General features: G+C 50.8%; 1 protein-coding gene and 1 long non-coding RNA gene across 2 annotated transcripts in view; both read left to right on the forward strand.

Moving 5' to 3' along the window:
- RNF40 (ring finger protein 40) overlaps positions 1 to 11676 on the forward strand; it is a 61247-nt gene extending 49571 nt beyond the window's left edge. The window contains exons 17-19 of the mRNA XM_072936380.1: positions 2098 to 2238; positions 5323 to 5424; positions 11442 to 11676. Coding sequence (XP_072792481.1) covers positions 2098 to 2238; positions 5323 to 5424; positions 11442 to 11618 — 420 coding nt within the window. The 3' untranslated portion in view covers positions 11619 to 11676. The remainder of the gene's footprint in view (positions 1 to 2097; positions 2239 to 5322; positions 5425 to 11441) is intronic.
- Positions 11677 to 16841: 5165 nt separating this feature from the next.
- On the forward strand, positions 16842 to 17310 carry LOC140685205 (uncharacterized). Its single transcript, XR_012058485.1, has 2 exons — positions 16842 to 16968; positions 17102 to 17310. It is a non-coding gene; the product is annotated as an uncharacterized lncRNA (long non-coding RNA).
- Positions 17311 to 18117: the final 807 nt, after the last annotated feature.

Consider the following 18117-nt stretch of genomic DNA (forward strand, 5'->3'; position numbering starts at 1 on the left):
GGTGTATCTCAGGTGTGCCCAGGTGCCCCCAGGTGAGTGCCCAGGTGTATCTCAGGTGTGCCCAGGTGCCCCCAGGTGTGCCCAGGTGTGCCCAGGTGTATCTCAGGTGCCTTTGGGTGTGCCCAGGTGTGCCCAGGTGTATCACAATAGATCTCAGATGTGCCCAGGTGTATCTCAGGTGCCCCCAGGTGTATCCCATGTGTGCCCAGGTGTATCTCAGCTGTGCCCAGCTGTGCCCAGGTGCCCCCAGGTGTATCTCAGCCGTGCCCAGGTGTGCCCAGGTGTATCTCAGCTGTGCCCAGGTGTGACCAGGTGTATCTCAGGTGTGCCCAGGTGCCCCCAGCTGTGCCCAGGTGTGTCTCAGGTGTGCCCAGGTATATCTCAGCGGTGCCCAGGTGTGCCCAGGTGTATCTCAGGTGTACTTTAGACAGACCCCGGTGTATGTAAGTGCCCAGGTGAGTGCCCAGGTGTGCCCAGGTGTATCCCAATGGATCTCAGGTGTGCCCAGGTGTGTGTTAGTTATACCCAGGTGTATCTTAGGTGTGCCCAGGTGTGCCCAGGTGTATCTGAGGTGCCTTTGGGTGTGCCCAGGTGTATTCCAATGGATCCCAGGTGTGCCCAGGTGTATTTTAGCTTCGCCCATGTGTGCCCAGCTGTGCCCAGGTGTATCTCAGGTGTGCCCAGGTGTATCCCAGGTGCCCCCAGGTGTGCCCACGTGCCCCCAGGTGTGCCCAGCTGTGCCCAGGTGTATCTCAGGTGTGCCCAGGTGTGCCCAGGTGTATCTCAGGTGTACTTTAGACGGACCCAGGTGTATGTGAGTGCCCAGGTGAGTGCCCAGGTGTATCTCAGGTGTGCCCAGGTGCCCCCAGCTGTGCCCAGGTGTATCTCAGGTGCCCCCAGGTGTATCTCAGGTGTGCCCAGGTGTATCCCAGGTGTGCCCAGGTGTGCCCAGGTGTATCTCAGGTGTGCCCAGCTGTGCCCAGGTGTATCTCAGGTGTGACCAGGTGTATTTTAGCTGTGCCCAGGTGTGTGTTAGTTATACCCAGGTGTATCTCAGGTGCCTTTGGACGTGCCCAGCTGTGCCCAGGTGTATGTTAGGTGTGCCCAGGTGTGCCCAGGTGCCCCCAAGTGTATCTCAGGTGCCCCCAGCTGTGCCCAGGTGTATCTCAGGTGTGCCCAGGTGTGCCCAGGTGTATCTCAGGTGCCCCCAGGTGTATCCCAGGTGTGCCCAGGTGTATCTCAGGTGCCCCCAGGTGTATCTTAGCTGTGCCCAGGTGCCCCCAGGTGTGCCCAGGTGTATCTGAGGTGCCTTTGGGTGTGCCCAGGTGTGCCCAGGTGTATTCCAATGGATCTCAGGTGCCCCCAGGTGTATCTCAGGTGTATCTCAGGTGTGCCCAGGTATGTGTTAGATATACCCGGGTGTATGTTAAGTGTGCCCAGGTGCCCCCAGGTGTATCTCAGGTGCCCCCAGGTGTATCTCAGGTGTATCTCAGCTGTACCCAGCTGTACCCAGGTGTGCCCAGGTGTACCCAGGTGTGCCCAGGTGTACCCAGGTATATCTCAGGTGCCCCCAGGTGTATCTCAGGTGTACCCAAGTGCCCCCAGGTGTGCCCAGGTGTATCTCAGCTGTGCCCAGGTGAGTGCCCAGGTGTATCCCACAGGCGGTGGAGGCGGCGCAGCTGGCGGAGGACCTGCGGGCGCAGGGGGAGCAGGTGCATGCGCAGCTGCGGGAGCTGCAGCTGTGCCCAGGTGTGCCCAGCTGTGCCCAGGTGTGCCCAGGTGTGTCCCACAGGCGGTGGAGGCGGCGCAGCTGGCGGAGGACCTGCGGGCGCAGGGGGAGCAGGTGCATGCGCGGCTGCGGGAGCTGCAGCTGTGCCCAGGTGTGCCCAGCTGTGCCCAGGTGTGCCCAGGTGTGTCCCACAGGCGGTGGAGGCGGCGCAGCTGGCGGAGGACCTGCGGGCGCAGGGGGAGCAGGTGCATGCGCGGCTGCGGGAGCTGCAGCTGTGCCCAGGTGTGCCCAGGTGTATTTTAGCGGTGCCCAGGTGTGCCCAGGTGTATCTCAGCTGTGCCCAGGTGTGCCCAGGTGTGTGCCCACAGGCGGTGGAGGCGGCGCAGCTGGCGGAGGACCTGCGGGCGCAGGGGGAGCAGGTGCATGCGCGGCTGCGGGAGCTGCAGCTCTGCGCCAGCGAGAACCGCGCGGCCAAGGACAAGGAGGCGCTGAGCCTGAAACGGGCACAGGTGGGACAGGGGGATTTTTGGGGATTTTGGGGAATTTTAGGGATTTTGGGAAAAATTTGGGGGAATTTTGGGGGTTTTGGGGGGTTTTTTGGGGATTTTGGGGGGAATTTGGGGGCATTTTGGGGGAATTTCGGGGATTTGGGGGGAATTTTTTGGGTATTTGGGGGAATTCTTGCGGATTTTTTAGGAATTTTTGGGATTTTAGGGGGATTTTGGAGGGATTTGGGGGGATTTTTGGGGATTTTGGGGGGAGTTTTGGGGGGATTTTGGAGAAATTCTGGGGATTTTGGGGGATTTTTGGGGGGATTTTTGGAAATTTTTTGGGAATTTTTTGGGAATTTTTTGAGAATTTGGGGGATTTTTGGGGATATTTTGGGCATTTGCGGGAATTTTTGGGGATTTTTTAGGAATTTTTGGGATTTTAGGGGGATTTTGGGGGAATTTTGGGGATTTTTTGGGATTTTTTTGAGATTTTGGAGGAATTTTTTTTTCAATTTACGGGGATTTTTGGGGGATTTTTGAGGATTTTGGGAAAATTTTGGGGGAATTTTGGGGGTTTTGGGGGGGTTTTGGGGGAATTTTTGGGGATTTTTTGGGATTTTATGGAGATTTTGGAGGCATTTTTTTTTCAATTTAGGGGGATTTTGGGGGCAATTTTGTAGGAGATTTTTTGGGATTTTGGGGATTTGGGGGGATTTTGGGGATTTTGGGGAAATTTTGGAGATTTGGGGGGATTTTTTGGGATTTGGAGGGATTTGGGGAATTTTGAGGGTTTTTGGGGGGTATGGGGGGAATTTTGGAGGGATTTTGGGGGGTTTAGGGGATTTTGGGGAATTTTTTGGGGAATTTTTGGGAAATTTGAGGGGAAATTTGGGAATTTTGGGGGGTTTTAGGGATTTTTGGGAATTTGGGGGATTTTGGCGGGGATTTTTTGAGAATTTTGAGGGGAAATTCAGGAAATTTTGGGGGAACTTTTCGAGATTTATTGGGGGTTTTGGGGGGATTTTGGGGGAATTTTGGGAATTTTGAGGGGAAATTTGGGAAATTTTGGGGGAATTTTTGGGAGTTTTTAGGGGAAATACAGGAATTTTTGGGGGTTTTTTTGGGAGTTTTGGAGATTTTTGGGGGATTTTTGGGGATTTTTTGGGATTTTATAGAGATTTTGGAGGAATTTTTTTTCAATTTAGGGGGATTTTTGGGGGAATTTTGAGAAATTTGTAGGAGATTTTCAGGGATTTTGGGGATTTTGAGGGGATTTTGGGAATTTTGGGGGATGTTGGGGGAATTTTGGGAATTTTGGGGGGAAATTTCAGAATTTTGGGGGATTTTTTCTGGGAATTTAAAGGAATTTTTTGGGGATTTTGGGGGATTTTTTTTTGGATTTTAGGGGGATTTGGAGGGTTTTGGGGGGTTTTGGGAAATTTGAGGGGAAAATTCGGGATTTTTGGGGGTTTTAGGGATTTTTGGGGATTTGGGGGGATTTTTGGGGGATTTTTCGTGCATTTTGGGGGGAATTTGGGGGATGTTGGGGGGATTTTGGGAATTTTGGGGGATTTTTTGGGATTTTTTGGGGATTTTGGGGAACTTTTTGGGAATATTGGGGGAACGTTTTAGGAATTCTTGGGGAATTTGGAGGGATTTTGGGAGAATGTTTTAGGAATTCTTGGCAATTTTGGGAATTTGGGGGATTTTGGAGTTTTGGAGGAGTTTGGGGGGATTTTGGGGGAATTTTAGGGATTTTGGGCGGATTTTGGGGGATTTTTTGGAAATTCTGAGGGGGAAATTAGGAAATTTTGGGGATTTTTGGGGGGATTTTGGTGGATTTGGGGGATTTTTTGGGGATTTTGGGGAACTTTTTGGGAATATTGGAACATTTTAGGAATTTTTGAGGACTATGGGAATTTGGGGGATTTTGGAGTTTTAGGGGATATTTGGGGGGATTTTGGGGGGATTTTCGGATTCCGGGAGAAATTTTTTGAGAATTTTGAGGGAAAATTCAGGAATTTTGGGGGATTTGGGGATTTGGGGGGATTTTTGGGGATTTGGAGGATTTTGGGGGAATTTTGGGGAATTTTTTGAGGATTTTGGAGGGATTTTGGGGGAATTTTTGGAATTTGGAAGGAATTTTTTGGGAATATTGTGGGAATTTTGGAGAAGTTTCTTTGGGGGATTTTGGGGGAATTTTTTGAGGATTTTGTGGGAATTTTTAGTGAATTTGAAGGAATTTTTTGGGAATTTTGGGGGTATTTTTTGGGGAATTTTTGGGGAACATTTTGGGAATTGATGGGAGAGTTTTTTCGGACATTTTTGGGCCCAGTTTGGGAATTTTGGGGGAACATTTTGTGCCATTTTGGGAATTATTGGGGAATATTTTGGGACCATTTTTGCCCATTTTGGGAATTTTTGGGGGAGTTTTTTTGGAAATATTTTTGCCCATTTTGGGACATTTTTGGGGAACATTTTGGGAGATTTTTGCAGATATTTTGGGAATTTTTGGGGGAGTTTTTTGGGAACCATTTGGAACCATTTTGGGAATTTTTGGGGGAGTTTTTTTGGGACCATTTTTGCCTATTTTGGGAATTTTTGGGAGAATTTTTTGGGAATTATTGGGAGAGTTTTTTGGGACCATTTTGGGAAGTTTTGGGGGAGTTTTTTTGGGAACATTTTTGCTCATTTTGGGAATTTTTGGGAAAGTTTTTTGGGAATATTTTTGCCCATTTTGGGACACTTTTGGGGAACATTTTGGGAATTTTTGGGGAACATTTTGGGAATTTTGGGGGAGTTTTTTTGGGAATATTTTTACCCATTTTTGGGAATTTTTGGGGCCATTTTGGAAATTATTGGGAAAGTTTTTTGGGAATATTTTTGTTTCCATTTTGGGAATTTTTGGGGAACATTTTGGGACCATTTTTGCCCATTTTGGGAATTTTTGTGGGAGTTTTTTTGGGAATATTTTTTCCCATTTTGGGACATTTTTGGGCCCATTTTGGGAATTTTTTGGGCCCATTTTGGGAATTTTTTGGGCCCATTTTGGGAATTTTTGGGGAACATTTTGGGACATTTCGGTAATTTTGGGCCCCGCAGGAGGAGCTGTCGCGGCTGCGCCGGAAGTTGGAGAAGCAGCGCAAGGTCGAAGTTTACGCCGACGCCGACCAGATCCTGCAGGAGGAGATCAAAGAGTACCGGGTGAGCTTCCAGGACCTGCCGGGGCCTGCCGGAACCTTCCAGGACCTTCCAGGACCTCCTGGGACTTTTTGGGACCTTCTGGGACCTTCCAGGACCTTCTGGGACTTTCTGGGAGCTTTTGGGACCTTCCAGGAACTCTCAGAACCTTCCAGGACCTCCTGGGACTTTTTGGGACCTCCTGGGACCTTCCAGGACCTTCTGGGACTTTCTGGGAGCTTTTGGGACCTTCCAGGACTTTCTGGGAGCTTTTGGGAGCTTCCAGGACCTTTCAGAACCTTCCAGGACCTCCTGGGACTTTTTTTGGGACCTTCCAGGACTTTTGGGACTTTCTGGGAGCTTTTGGGACCTTCCAGGACCTTCTGGGAGCTCCTGGGATTTTTTTGGGACCTTCTTGGGGCTTTCAGGACCTTCTGGAACCTTCCGGGAGCTCCCGTGAGCTTCCAGGACCTTCTGGGAACTTTTGGGACCTTCCAGGATTTTCTGGGAGCTCCCGGAACCTTCCAGGACCTTTTGAGAGCTTCCAGGACCTTTCAGAACCTTCCAGGACCTTCTGGGACCTTTTGGGACCTCCTGGGACCTTCCAGGACCTTCTGGGACTTTCTGGGAGCTTTTGGGATCTTCCAGGACTTTCTGGGAGCTCCTGGGATTTTTTTTTGGACCTTCTTGGAGCTTTCAGGACCTTCTGGAACCTTCCAGGACTTTCTGGAACCTTCCAGGAGCTCCCAGGAGCTTCCAGGACCTTCCAGGAACTTTCAGAACCTTCCAGGACCTCCCGGGACCTTCTGGGAGCTCCCGGGAGGTTCTGGAACATTCTGAGAGCTCCTGGGACCTTCCAGGACCTTCCAAGACTTTCTGGGAGCTTCTGGAACCTTCCAGGACTTTTTGGGACCTCCTGGGACCTTCCAGGACCTTCCGGGACTTTCTGGGAGTTCCTGGGATTTTTTTGGGGACCTTCCAGGACCTTTCAGAACCTTCCAGGACCTCCTGGGACTTTTTGGGAGGTCCTAAAGTTTCCGGAACCTTCCAGGACCTTCTGGGAGATCCTGGGATTTTTTTGGGGACCTTCCAGGACTTTTTGGGAGCTTCCAGGACCTTTCAGAACCTTCCAGGACCTTCTGGGACTTTTTGGGACATTCTGGGACTTTCTGGGAGCTCCTGGAACCTTCCAGGACATTTTGGGACCTTCTGGGACTTTCTGGGAGCTCCCGGAACCTTCCAGGACTTTTTAGGACCTTCCAGGACCTTTCAGAACCTTCCAGGACTATCTGGGACTTTTTGGGACCTCCTGGGACCTTCCAGGACCTTCTGGGACTTTCTGGGAGCTCCCGGAACCTTCCAGGACCTTTTGGGACCTTCCAGGACTTTCTGGGAGCTCCTGGGATTTTTTTGGGACCTTCTGGAAGCTTCCGAGACCTTTTGGGACTTTCTGGGAGCTTTTGGGACTTTCTGGGAGCTTTTGGGACCTTCCAGGACCTTCTGGGACTTTTTGGGACCTTCTGGGACTTTGTGGGAGCTCCTGGAACCTTCCAGGACTTTTTGTGAGCTTCCAGGACCTTTAGGAACCTTCCAGGACCTTCTGGGGGTCTTATGGGGCCTTCCAGGACCTTCCAGAACCTCCTGGGACTTTTTGGGACCTTCTGGGAGCTTCCAGGACCTTTTGGGACTTTCTGGGAGCTTTTGGGACCTTCCAGGACCTTCTGGGACTTTTTGGGACCTTCCAGGATTTTCTGGGAGCTCCCGGAACCTTCCAGGATCTTCTGGGGGCCTTCCAGGACCTTCCGGGACCTTCCAGAACCTTCCCAGGACTTCCTGGGACTTTCTGGGACTTTCTGGGAGCTCCTGGAACCTTCCAGGACTTTCTGGGGGCCTTCCAGGACCTTCTGGGACTTTTTGGGACGTTCTGGGACCTTCCAGGACCCTCCCGGACTTTCTGGGAGTTCCTGGGACTTTTTTTGGGAGCTTCCAGGACCTTTTGGGGACTTTTGGGACTTTCTGGGAGCTTCCAGGACCTTCCAGGACTTTTTGGGACCTTCCAGGACCTTTCAGAACCTTCCAGGACCTCCTGGGACTTTTGGGACCTCCTGGGACCTTCCAGGACCTTCTGGGACTTTCTGGGAGTTCCTGTGATTTTTTTGGGGACCTTCCAGGACTTTTAGGGAGTTCCTGGAGCTTCCAGAACCTTCCAGGACCTTCTGGGACTTTTTGGGACATTCTGGGACTTTCTGGGAGCTCCCAGAACCTTCCAGGACTTTTTGGGACCTTCCAGGACCTTCCGGGTCTCTCTGGGAGTTTCTCTGATTTTTTTTGGGGACCTTCCAGGACTTTTGGGGAGTTCCTGGAGCTTCCAGGACCTCCCAGGAGCTTCCAGGACCTTCTGGGACTTTTTGGGACCTTTTGGGACTTTTTGGGAGCTTTTGGAACCTTCCAGGACTTTTTGGGAGCTTCCAGGACCTTTTGGAACCTTCCAGGACCTCCTGGGACTTTTTGGGACCTTCTGGGACCTTCCAGGACCTTCTGGGACTTTCCGGGTCCTTCCAGGACCTTTTGGGACTTTCTGGGAGCTTTTGGGACCTTCCAGGACTTCCTGGGAGCTCCTGACGTTTCTGGAACCTTCCAGGACCTTCTGGAACCTTCCGGGAGCTCCTGGGAGCTTCCAGGACCTACTGGGACTTTTTGGGACATTCTGGGACTCTCTGGGAGCTCCCGGAACCTTCCAGGATCTCCTGGGACCTTCCAGAACCTTCCAGGGCCTCATGGGACTTTTTGGGACCTCCTGGGACCTTCCAGGACCTTTTGGGACCTTCCAGGACTTTCTGGGAGCTCCTGGGATTTTTTTGGGACCTTCTGGGAGCTTTCAGGACCTTCTGGAACCTTCCAGGAATTTCTGGGAGCTCCTGAAGTTTCCAGAACCTTCCAGGACCTTCTGGGAGATCCTGGGATTTTTTTTGGGACCTTCCAGGACTTTTGGGACTTTCTGGGAGCTCCCGGAACCTTCCAGGACCTTTTGGGAGCTTCCGGGACCTTTAGGAACCTTCCAGGACCTTCCCAGGACTTCCTGGGAATTTTTGGGACTTTCTGGGAGCTCCCGGAACCTTCCAGGACTTTTTGGGAGCTTCCAGGACCTTTCAGAACCTTCCAGGACCTTCTGGGATTTTTTTGGGACCTTTTGGGAGCTTCCGGGACCTTTTGGGACTTTTGGGGAGCTTTTGGGACCTTCCAGGACTTTCTGGGAGCTCCTGAAGTTTCCAGAACCTTCCAGGACCTTCTGGGAGATCCTGGGATTTTTTTGGGACTTTCTGGAACCTTCCGGGACCTTACAGAACCTTCCAGGACCTTCTGGGAGCTCCCGGGAGCTTCTGGAACCTTCCAGGACTTCCTGGGAGCTCCTGGGAGCTTTCAGGACCTTTCGGAACCTTCCAGGACCTCCTGGGAGTTCCTGGGATTTTTTGGGGATCTTCCAGGACTTTTGGGGAGTTCCTGGAGCTTCCAGAACCTTCCAGGACCTTCTCGGGGCCTTCCGGGTCCTTCCAGGACCTTTTAGAACCTTCCAGGACCTCCTGGGACATTCTGGGACTTTCTGGGAGCTCCCGGAACCTTCCAGGACCTTCCGGGACCTCCTGGGACCTTCCAGGACCTTCCGGGACTTCTAATGACCATTAGTGACCGTTAATGACCATTAATGAATTCTAATGACCATTATTGACTATTAGTGATCATTAATGACCTCTAGTGACCATCGCTGACCACTAATGACCATTAACGATTTCTAATGATCATTAATGACTATTAGTGATCGTTAATGACCTCTAATGACCATTGCTGACCATTGATGACTTCTAATGGCCATTAATGACTATTAGTGATCATTAATGATCTCTAGTGACTATTGCTGATCATTAATGACTATTATTGATTGTTAATGACCTCTAATGATCATTGCTGACCATTAATGACTATTAGCGATTGTTAATGACCTCTAGTGACCATCGCTGAGCATAAATGGTTTTTAATGACCATTAACGACTATTAATTACCATTAATAACCCCTATTAACGATTAATAACCGCCTGTCCCCCCCGGCCAGGCCCGCCTGACGTGCCCGTGCTGCAACGCGCGCAAGAAGGACGCGGTGCTGACCGTTAATGACCATTAATGACCATTAACGATTTCTAATGACCATTAATGACTATTAGCGATCGTTAATGACCTCTAGTGACCATTGCTGACCATTAGTGACCATCAGTGACCATTAACGACTTCTAATGACCGTTAGTGGCCGTTAATGACTGTTAATGGCAAATAATGACCATTAGTGACCACTAATGTCTTCTAATGACTGTTAATGACTATTAGTGATCATTAATGACCTCTAGTGACCATTGCTGACCATTAATGACTTCTAATGACCATTATTGACTATTAGTAATTGTTAATGACCTCTAGTGACCATTGCTGATTATTAACGACCATAAGTGACCATTAATGACTCCTAATGACCATTAATGACTATTAATGATTTTTAATGACCTCTAGTGACCATTGTTGACTGTTAATGACCACTAATGACCATTATTGACTTCTAATGACCATTATTGACTATTAGCGATCGTTAATGACCTCTAGTGACCATTGCTGACCATTAATGACCATTAGTGACCACTAATGAGTTCCAATGACCATTAATGACTATTAGTGATAGTTAATGACCTCTAGTGACCATTGCTGACCATTAATGGTTTCTAATGACCATTATCGACTATTAGTAATCATTAACGACCTCTAGTGGCCATTGCTGACCACTGCTGACCATTAATGACTATTAGCGATCATTAATGACCTCTAGTGACCATTGCTGACCATTGATGACTTCTAATGACCATGATTGACTATTAGTCATCATTAATGATCTCTAGTGACCATTACTGACTATTAATGACTTCTAATGACCGTGATTGACTATTACTGATCATTACTGACTATTAGTGATCATTAATGATCTCTAGTGACCATTGATGACTGTTAATGACCATTAATGACTATTAGGGATCATTATTGACCTCTAGTGACCATTGTTGACCACTAATGACCATTAACAATTTCTAATGACCATTATTGACTATTAGTGATCTTTAATGACCTCTAGTGACCATTGCTGACCATTGATGACTTCTAATGACCATTAATGACTATTAGCGATCGTTAATGATCTCTAGTGACCATTGCTGACCATTGATGACTTATAATGACCATTATTGACTATTAGTGATCGTTAATGACCTCTAGTGACCATTGCTGACCATTGATGACCATTAACGATTTCTAATGACCATTATTGACTATTAGTGATCGTTAATGATCTCTAGTGACCATTGCTGACCATTAATGACCATTAGTGACCATTAATGACTATTAGCGATCATTAATGACCTCTGGTGACCATTGCTGACCATTAGTGACCACTAATGACCATTAATGACCATTAGTGACCATTAATGACTTCTAATGACCATTATTGACTATTAGTAATCGTTAACGACCTCTAGTGACCATTGCTGACCATCAGTGACCATCAGTGAACATCAGTGACCATTAATGACTTCTAATGACCATTATTGACTATTAGTAATCGTTAACGACCTCTAGTGACCATTGCTGACCGTTAATGACCATCAGTGAACATCAGTGACCATTAATGACTTTTAATGACCATTATGGACTATTAGTAATCGTTAACGACCTCTAGTGACCATTAATGATCATTAGTGACCACTAATGAGTTCTAATGACCATTAATGACTACTAGTGATCATTAATGACTTCTAATGACCATTATTGATCTTTAGTTACCATTAATGACTTCTAATGACCATTATTGACTACTAGTGGTCATTAACGACCTCTAGTGACCATTGCTGATCACTAACAACCACTAACAATTTCTAATGACCATTAACAACTATTAATTATCGTTAATAAACCCTAATTACCGCTAACGAGCACCTGTCTTCCTCGGCCAGGCCCGCCTGACGTGCCCGTGCTGCAACGCGCGCAAGAAGGACGCGGTGCTGACCAAGTGCTTCCACGTCTTCTGCTTCGAGTGCGTCAAGAGCCGCTACGACACGCGGCAGAGGAAGTGCCCCAAGTGCAACGCCGCCTTCGGCGCGCACGACTTCCACCGCGTCTACATCAGCTGAGTGACCAATGGTCAACCGTGGTCATCCATGGTCATCTTTGGTCAACTGGGGTCATCTTTGGTCAACTGGAGTCATCGATGGTCATCTAAGGTCATCCATGGTCATTCATGGTCATCCATGGTCATCTATGGTCATCCATGGTCACCCAACGCCGCCTTCGGCGCGCACGACTTCCACCGCGTCTACATCAGCTGAGCGGCTGATGGCCAACCGTGGTCATCCGTGGTCAACCATGGTCATCGGTAGTCAACTGGGGTCATCCAAGGTCATCTATGGTCAGCCATGGTCATCTATGGTCATCTGTGTCCATCTTTGTTGACCATAGTAACCAATGACCATCTATGGTCATCCATGGTCATCCATGGTTATCTGGGGTCAACCGTGGTCATCTATGGTCATTCATGATCATCCGTGGTCATCTGGGGTCATTCATGGTCATCCATGGTCATTAATGGTCATCTGGGGTCATCTATGGCCATCTATGGTCATCTGTGGTCACTCATGGTCATCCATGGTCATCTGTGTCCATCTTTGTTGACCATAGTCACCAATGACCATCTATGGTCATCCATGGTCATCTTTGGTCATCCGTGGTCATCTATGGTCAACCGTAGTCAACTGGGGTCATCTGGGGTCATCCCTGGTCATCTATGGTCAACTGGGGTCATCTATGGTCTTCCATTGTCATCCATGGTCATTTGTGGTCAACTGGGGTCATCTATGGTCATCTGTGGTCAACTGGGGTCATCTGTGGTCAACTGTGGTCATCTAAGGTCATCCATGGTCATCCATGGTCAACTGGGGTCATCTATGGTCATCTGTGGTCATCCATGGTCATCTGTGTCCATCTTTGTTGACCATAGTCACCAATGACCATCTATGGTCATCCATGGTCATCTGTGTCCATCTTTGTTGACCATAGTCACCAATGACCATCTATGGTCATCCGTGGTCATCTGTGGTCATTCATGGTCATCTATGGTCATCTATGGTCATCCATGGTCATCCATGGTCGTTCTGAGTGACCAATGCCCACCAATGACCATCCATGGTCACCCAACGCCGCCTTCGGCGCGCACGACTTCCACCGCGTCTACATCAGCTGAGCGGCCAACGGTCAACCGTGGTCATCTGGGGTCATCTTTGGTCAACCGTGGTCATCCATGGTCATCCATGGTTGTTCTGAGTGACCAATGGCCACCAATGACCACCCATGGTCACCCAACGCCGCCTTCGGCGCGTCTACATCAGCTGAGCAGCCGATGGTCAACCATGGTCATCTATGGTCATCTGGGGTCATCTGAGGTCATCTATGGTCACCTGGGGTCATTCATGGTCATCCGTGGTCATTCATGGTCATCTATGGCCATTCATGGTCATCTATGGTCATCCGTGGTCATTTGTGGTCAACTGGGGTCATCTGTGGTCATTTGTGGTCAACTGGGGTCATCTATGGTCATCAGGGGTCAACTGGGGTCATCTTTGGTCATCTATGGTCATCCGTGGTCATCCATGGTCATCTGTGTCCATCTTTGTTGACTGTGGCCACCAATGATCATCTATGGTCATCCATGGTCATCCAAGGTCATTCATGGTCATCTGGGGTCATCTATGGTCATCCATGGTCATCCATGGCCATCTGTGGTCATTTATGGTCATCCATGGTCATCTGTGTCCATCTTTGTTGACCATGGCCACCAATGACCACCTGTGGTCATCCTGTGTCCATCTTTGGTGACCACTGACCACCAACAATGACCACTGACCACCAATGAACACCAGTGATGACCACTGACCACCAACGATGACCGCTGACCACCAACGATGACCACTGACCACCAGTGATGACCACTGACCACCAACGATGACCACTGACCACCAATGATGACCACTGACCACCACTGACCACCAACAATGACCACTGACCACCAACATTGACCACTGACCACCAGCGATGACCGCTGACTACCACTGACCACCCCATGGTGACCACTGACCACCAACGATGACCACTGACCACCAACAATGACCACTGACCACCAACGATGACCAATGACCACCACTGACCACCATCGATGACCACTGACCACCAACGATGACCACTGACCACCAGTGATGACCACTGACCACCTCCGACCGCCTCTTGCTGACCACTGACCGCTCTGCGGCCACTCCACAGTGACCACTGACCACCTGTGGTCACCTCCGGCCACCCCACGGTGACCAGTGGTCACTCCTGAGCCCCCAAAGTGACCACTGGTCACCCTTAGGCCACCCTTGACCACCCCCAAGTGACCACTGGTCATTCCTGGTCACTTCTGGTAACCCCAAAGTGACCACTGGTCACCCCCAGGCCACCCTTGACCACTCCAGACCATCCCAAAGTGACCAATGGTCATTCCTGTCCATCCCAAACTGACCCTTGACCACCCCTGTCCATCCCAAACTGACCACTGGTCACTCTAAAGTGACCACTGGTCACTCTTGACCACCTTGACCACCTCAAAGTGACCACTGGTCATTCTTGTCCACCCCAAACTGACCCTTGACCACCCCTGTCCATCCCAAAGTGACCACTGGTCACTCCTGACCACCCAAAGTGACCACTGGTCACTCCTGTCCACCCCAAAGTGACCACTGGTCACTCCTGACCCCTCAAAGTGACCACTGGTCACTCTTGGTCACCCCAAAGTGACCACTGGTCACTCCTGTCCATCCCAAGGTGACCACTGGTCACTCCTGACCCCCCAAATTGACCACTGGTCACTCCTGACCACCCCATGCCCACCTCAAAGTGACCACTGGTCACTCCTGGTCACCTCAAAGTGACCACTGGTCACTCCTGGTCAGCCCAAAGTGACCACTGGTCACTCCTGAGCCCCTCAAGTGACCACTGGTCACTCCTGACCACCCCGTCCACCTCGAAGTGACCATTGGTCACTCCTGGCCACCTTGACCACCCCAAAGTGACCACTGGTCACTCCTGTCCATCCCAAACTGACCCTTGACCACCCCCAGGCCACCCCAAAGTGACCACTGGTCACTCCTGACCCCCCAAAGTGACCAGTGGTCACTCCTGACCACCCCTGACCACCTCAAAGTGACCACTGGTCACTCTTATCCACCCCAAAGTGACCCTTGACCACCCCTGTCCATCCCAAGGTGACCACTGGTCACTCCTGGTCACCCCAAGTGACCACTGGTCACTCTTGGCCACCCTTGACCACCCCTGTCCATCCCAAGGTGACCACTGGTCACCCCCAGGCCACCCCAGACCACCCCAAAGTGACCACTGGTCACTCCTGACCACCCCAAATGACCACTGGTCACTCTTGGCCACTCTAAAATGACCACTGGTCACTCCTGGTCACTCTAAGGCCACCTCAAAGTGACCACTGGTCACTCCTGTCCATCCCAAACTGACCCTTGACCACCCCTGTCCACCCCAAGTGACCACTGGTCACTCCTGGTCACCTCAAATTGACCTTTGACCACCCCTGTCCATCCCAAGTGACCACTGGTCACTCCTGTCCATCCCAAACTGACCCTTGACCACCCCTGTCCACCCCAAGTGACCACTGGTCACTCCTGGCCACCCCAAAGTGACCAATGGTCACCCCCAGGCCACCCTTGACCACCCCAAGGCCACCTCAAAGTGACCACTGGTCACTCCTGTCCATCCGAAAATGACCACTGGTCACTCGTGGTCACTCTAAGGCCACCCCAAAGTGACCACTGGTCACTCCTGGTCACTCTAAAGTGACCAATGGTCACTCCTGGTCACTCCTGGTGACCCCAAGTGACCACTGGTCACCCCCAGGCCACCCCTGACCACCCCCAAAGTGACCACTGGTCACTCTTGTCCACCCCAAGGTGACCACTGGTCACTCCTGGTCAGTCTAAAGTGACCACTGGTCACTCCTGACCCCCCCAAAGTGACCACTGGTCACTCTTGTCCACCCCAAGGTGACCACTGGTCACTCCTGACCCCCCCAAAGTGACCACTGGTCACTCCTGGCCATCCCAAAGTGACCCTTGACCACCCTAACGTGACCACTGGTCATCCCCAGGCCACTGTTGACCACCCCAGACCACCCCCAAAGTGACCACTGGTCACTCTTGGCCACCCTTGATCACCCCAAGGCCACCCCAAAGTGACCACTGGTCACTCCTGACCCCTCAAAGTGACCACTGGTCACTCCTGTCCATCCCAAACTGACCCTTGACCACCCCTGTCCATCCCAAAGTGACCACTGGTCACACCTGGTCACCCCAAGTGACCAGTGGTCACCCCCAGGCCACCTTGACCACCCCAAAGTGACCATTGGTCACTCCTGACCACCCCAGGCCACCTCAAAGTGACCACTGGTCACTCCTGGTCACTCCTGGTAACCCCAAAGTGACCACTGGCCACCCCCAGGCCACCCTTGACCACCCCAGACCACCCCAAAAGTGACCACTGGTCACTCCTGGTCACTCTAAGTCCACCCCAAGTGACCACTGGTCACCCCCAGGCCACCCTTGACCACCCCAGACCACCTCAAAGTGACAATGGTCACTCTTGGTCACCTCAAAGTGACCACTGGTCACCCCCAGGTCACTGTTGACCACCCCAGACCACCTCAAAGTGACCACTGTCCATCCCAAAGTGGCCACTGACCATCCCATGCCACCCTTGACCACCCCCAAAGTGACCACTGGTCACTCCTGGTCACCTCAAAATGACCACTGGTCACCCCCAGGCCACCCTTGACCACCCCAAGGCCACCTTAAAGTGACCACTGGTCACTCCTGTCCATCCCAAACTGACCCTTGACCACCCCGTCCATCCCAAGGTGACCACTGGTCACTCCTGACCACCCCTGACCACCTCTAAGTGACCACTGGTCACTCCTGGTCACCTCAAAGTGACCAATGGTCACCCCCAGGCCACCCTTGACCACCCCAAGGCCACCTCAAAGTGACCCTTGACCACCCCTGTCCACCCCAAGTGACCACTGGTCACTCCTGTCCATCCCAAACTGACCCTTGACCACCCCTGTCCATCCCAAAGTGGCCACTGACCATCCCAGGCCACTCTTGACCACCCCAAAGTGACCACTGGTCACTCTAAGGCCACCCCAAGTGACCACTGGTCACTCCTGAGCCCCTCAAGTGACCACTGGTCACTCTTGGTCACCTCAAAGTGACCACTGTCCATCCCAAAGTGGCCAGTGACCATCCCATGCCACCCTTGACCACCCCCAAAGTGACCACTGGTCACTCCTGGTCACCTTGACCACCCCAAAGTGACCACTGGTCACTCCTGTCCATCCCAAACTGACCCTTGACCACCCCTGTCCATCCCAAAGTGACCACTGGTCACTCCTGGTCACCTCAAAGTGACCACTGGTCACTCCTGTCCATCCCAAACTGACCCTGGACCACCCTTGACCACCCCAAGGTGACCACTGGTCACTCCTGACCACCTTGACCACCTCAAGGTGACCACTGGTCACTCCTGGTCACCCCAAGTGACCACTGGTCACCCCAGGCCACCCTTGACCACCAGACCACCCCCAAAGTGGCCACTGGTCACTCCTGGTCACCCCCGTGTCCACCCTGACCCCACCCCTCGATCCCTGACCTTTGACCCCTGTCTGGCCCCGCCCCCTTTGTCCCTTTCCCGGCCAATAAAATCGCTCCGAGCCGTCCCGCCGTGTCCGAGGGGTCACTCGGGGTCACGCGGGGTCACGCGGGGTCAGGGGTCATTTTGGGGTGAATTTTGGGCTTAATTTGGGGGTTTTGAGGTGAATTTTGGGGGTTTTGGGGTGAATTTTGGGGAGAATTTTGGGGTTTTTAGGGAAAATTTTGGAGTGAATTTTGGGGGAATTTTTGGGTGGATTTTGGGAATTTTTGGGTGAATTTTGGGAATTTTTGGGTGAATTTTGGGGATTTTGGGTGAATTTTGGGGTTTTTGGGTAAATTTTTGGAATATTTGTGGGGGGTTTGGGGGTGAATTTTGGGGTGAAATTTTGGGATTTATTTTGGGAATATTTGGGTGAATTTTGGGGATCTTGGGGTGAATTTTGGGGTTTTTGAGATGAATTTTGGGGTTTTGGGGATTAATTTTCGGGGCAATTTCAGGATGAATTTGGGGTTTGTGGGATGAATTTTGGGAGTATTTGGGGTGAATTTTGGGATGAATTCTGGGGGTTTTGGGGTGAATTTTGGGGTTTTTTTGGTAAATTTTGGGGTTTTTGGGGTGAATTTGGGCTGAATTTTGGGGGGTTTTGGGGGAATTTTTTGGTGGATTTTGGGAATTTTTGGGTGAATTTTGGGAATTTTTGGATGAATTTTGGGGATTTGGGGTGAATTTTGGGGTTTTTGGGTAAATTTTTGGAATATTTGTGGGGGGTTTGGGGGTGAATTTTGGGGTGAAATTTTGGGAATATTTAGGGGAATTTTGGGTGGATTTGGGGAATTTTTGGGTGAATTTTGGGGGTTTTGGGTGAATTTT

The sequence above is a fragment of the Taeniopygia guttata genome, chromosome 16, assembly GCF_048771995.1.
Source record: "Taeniopygia guttata chromosome 16, bTaeGut7.mat, whole genome shotgun sequence".
NCBI lineage: Eukaryota > Metazoa > Chordata > Aves > Passeriformes > Estrildidae > Taeniopygia > Taeniopygia guttata.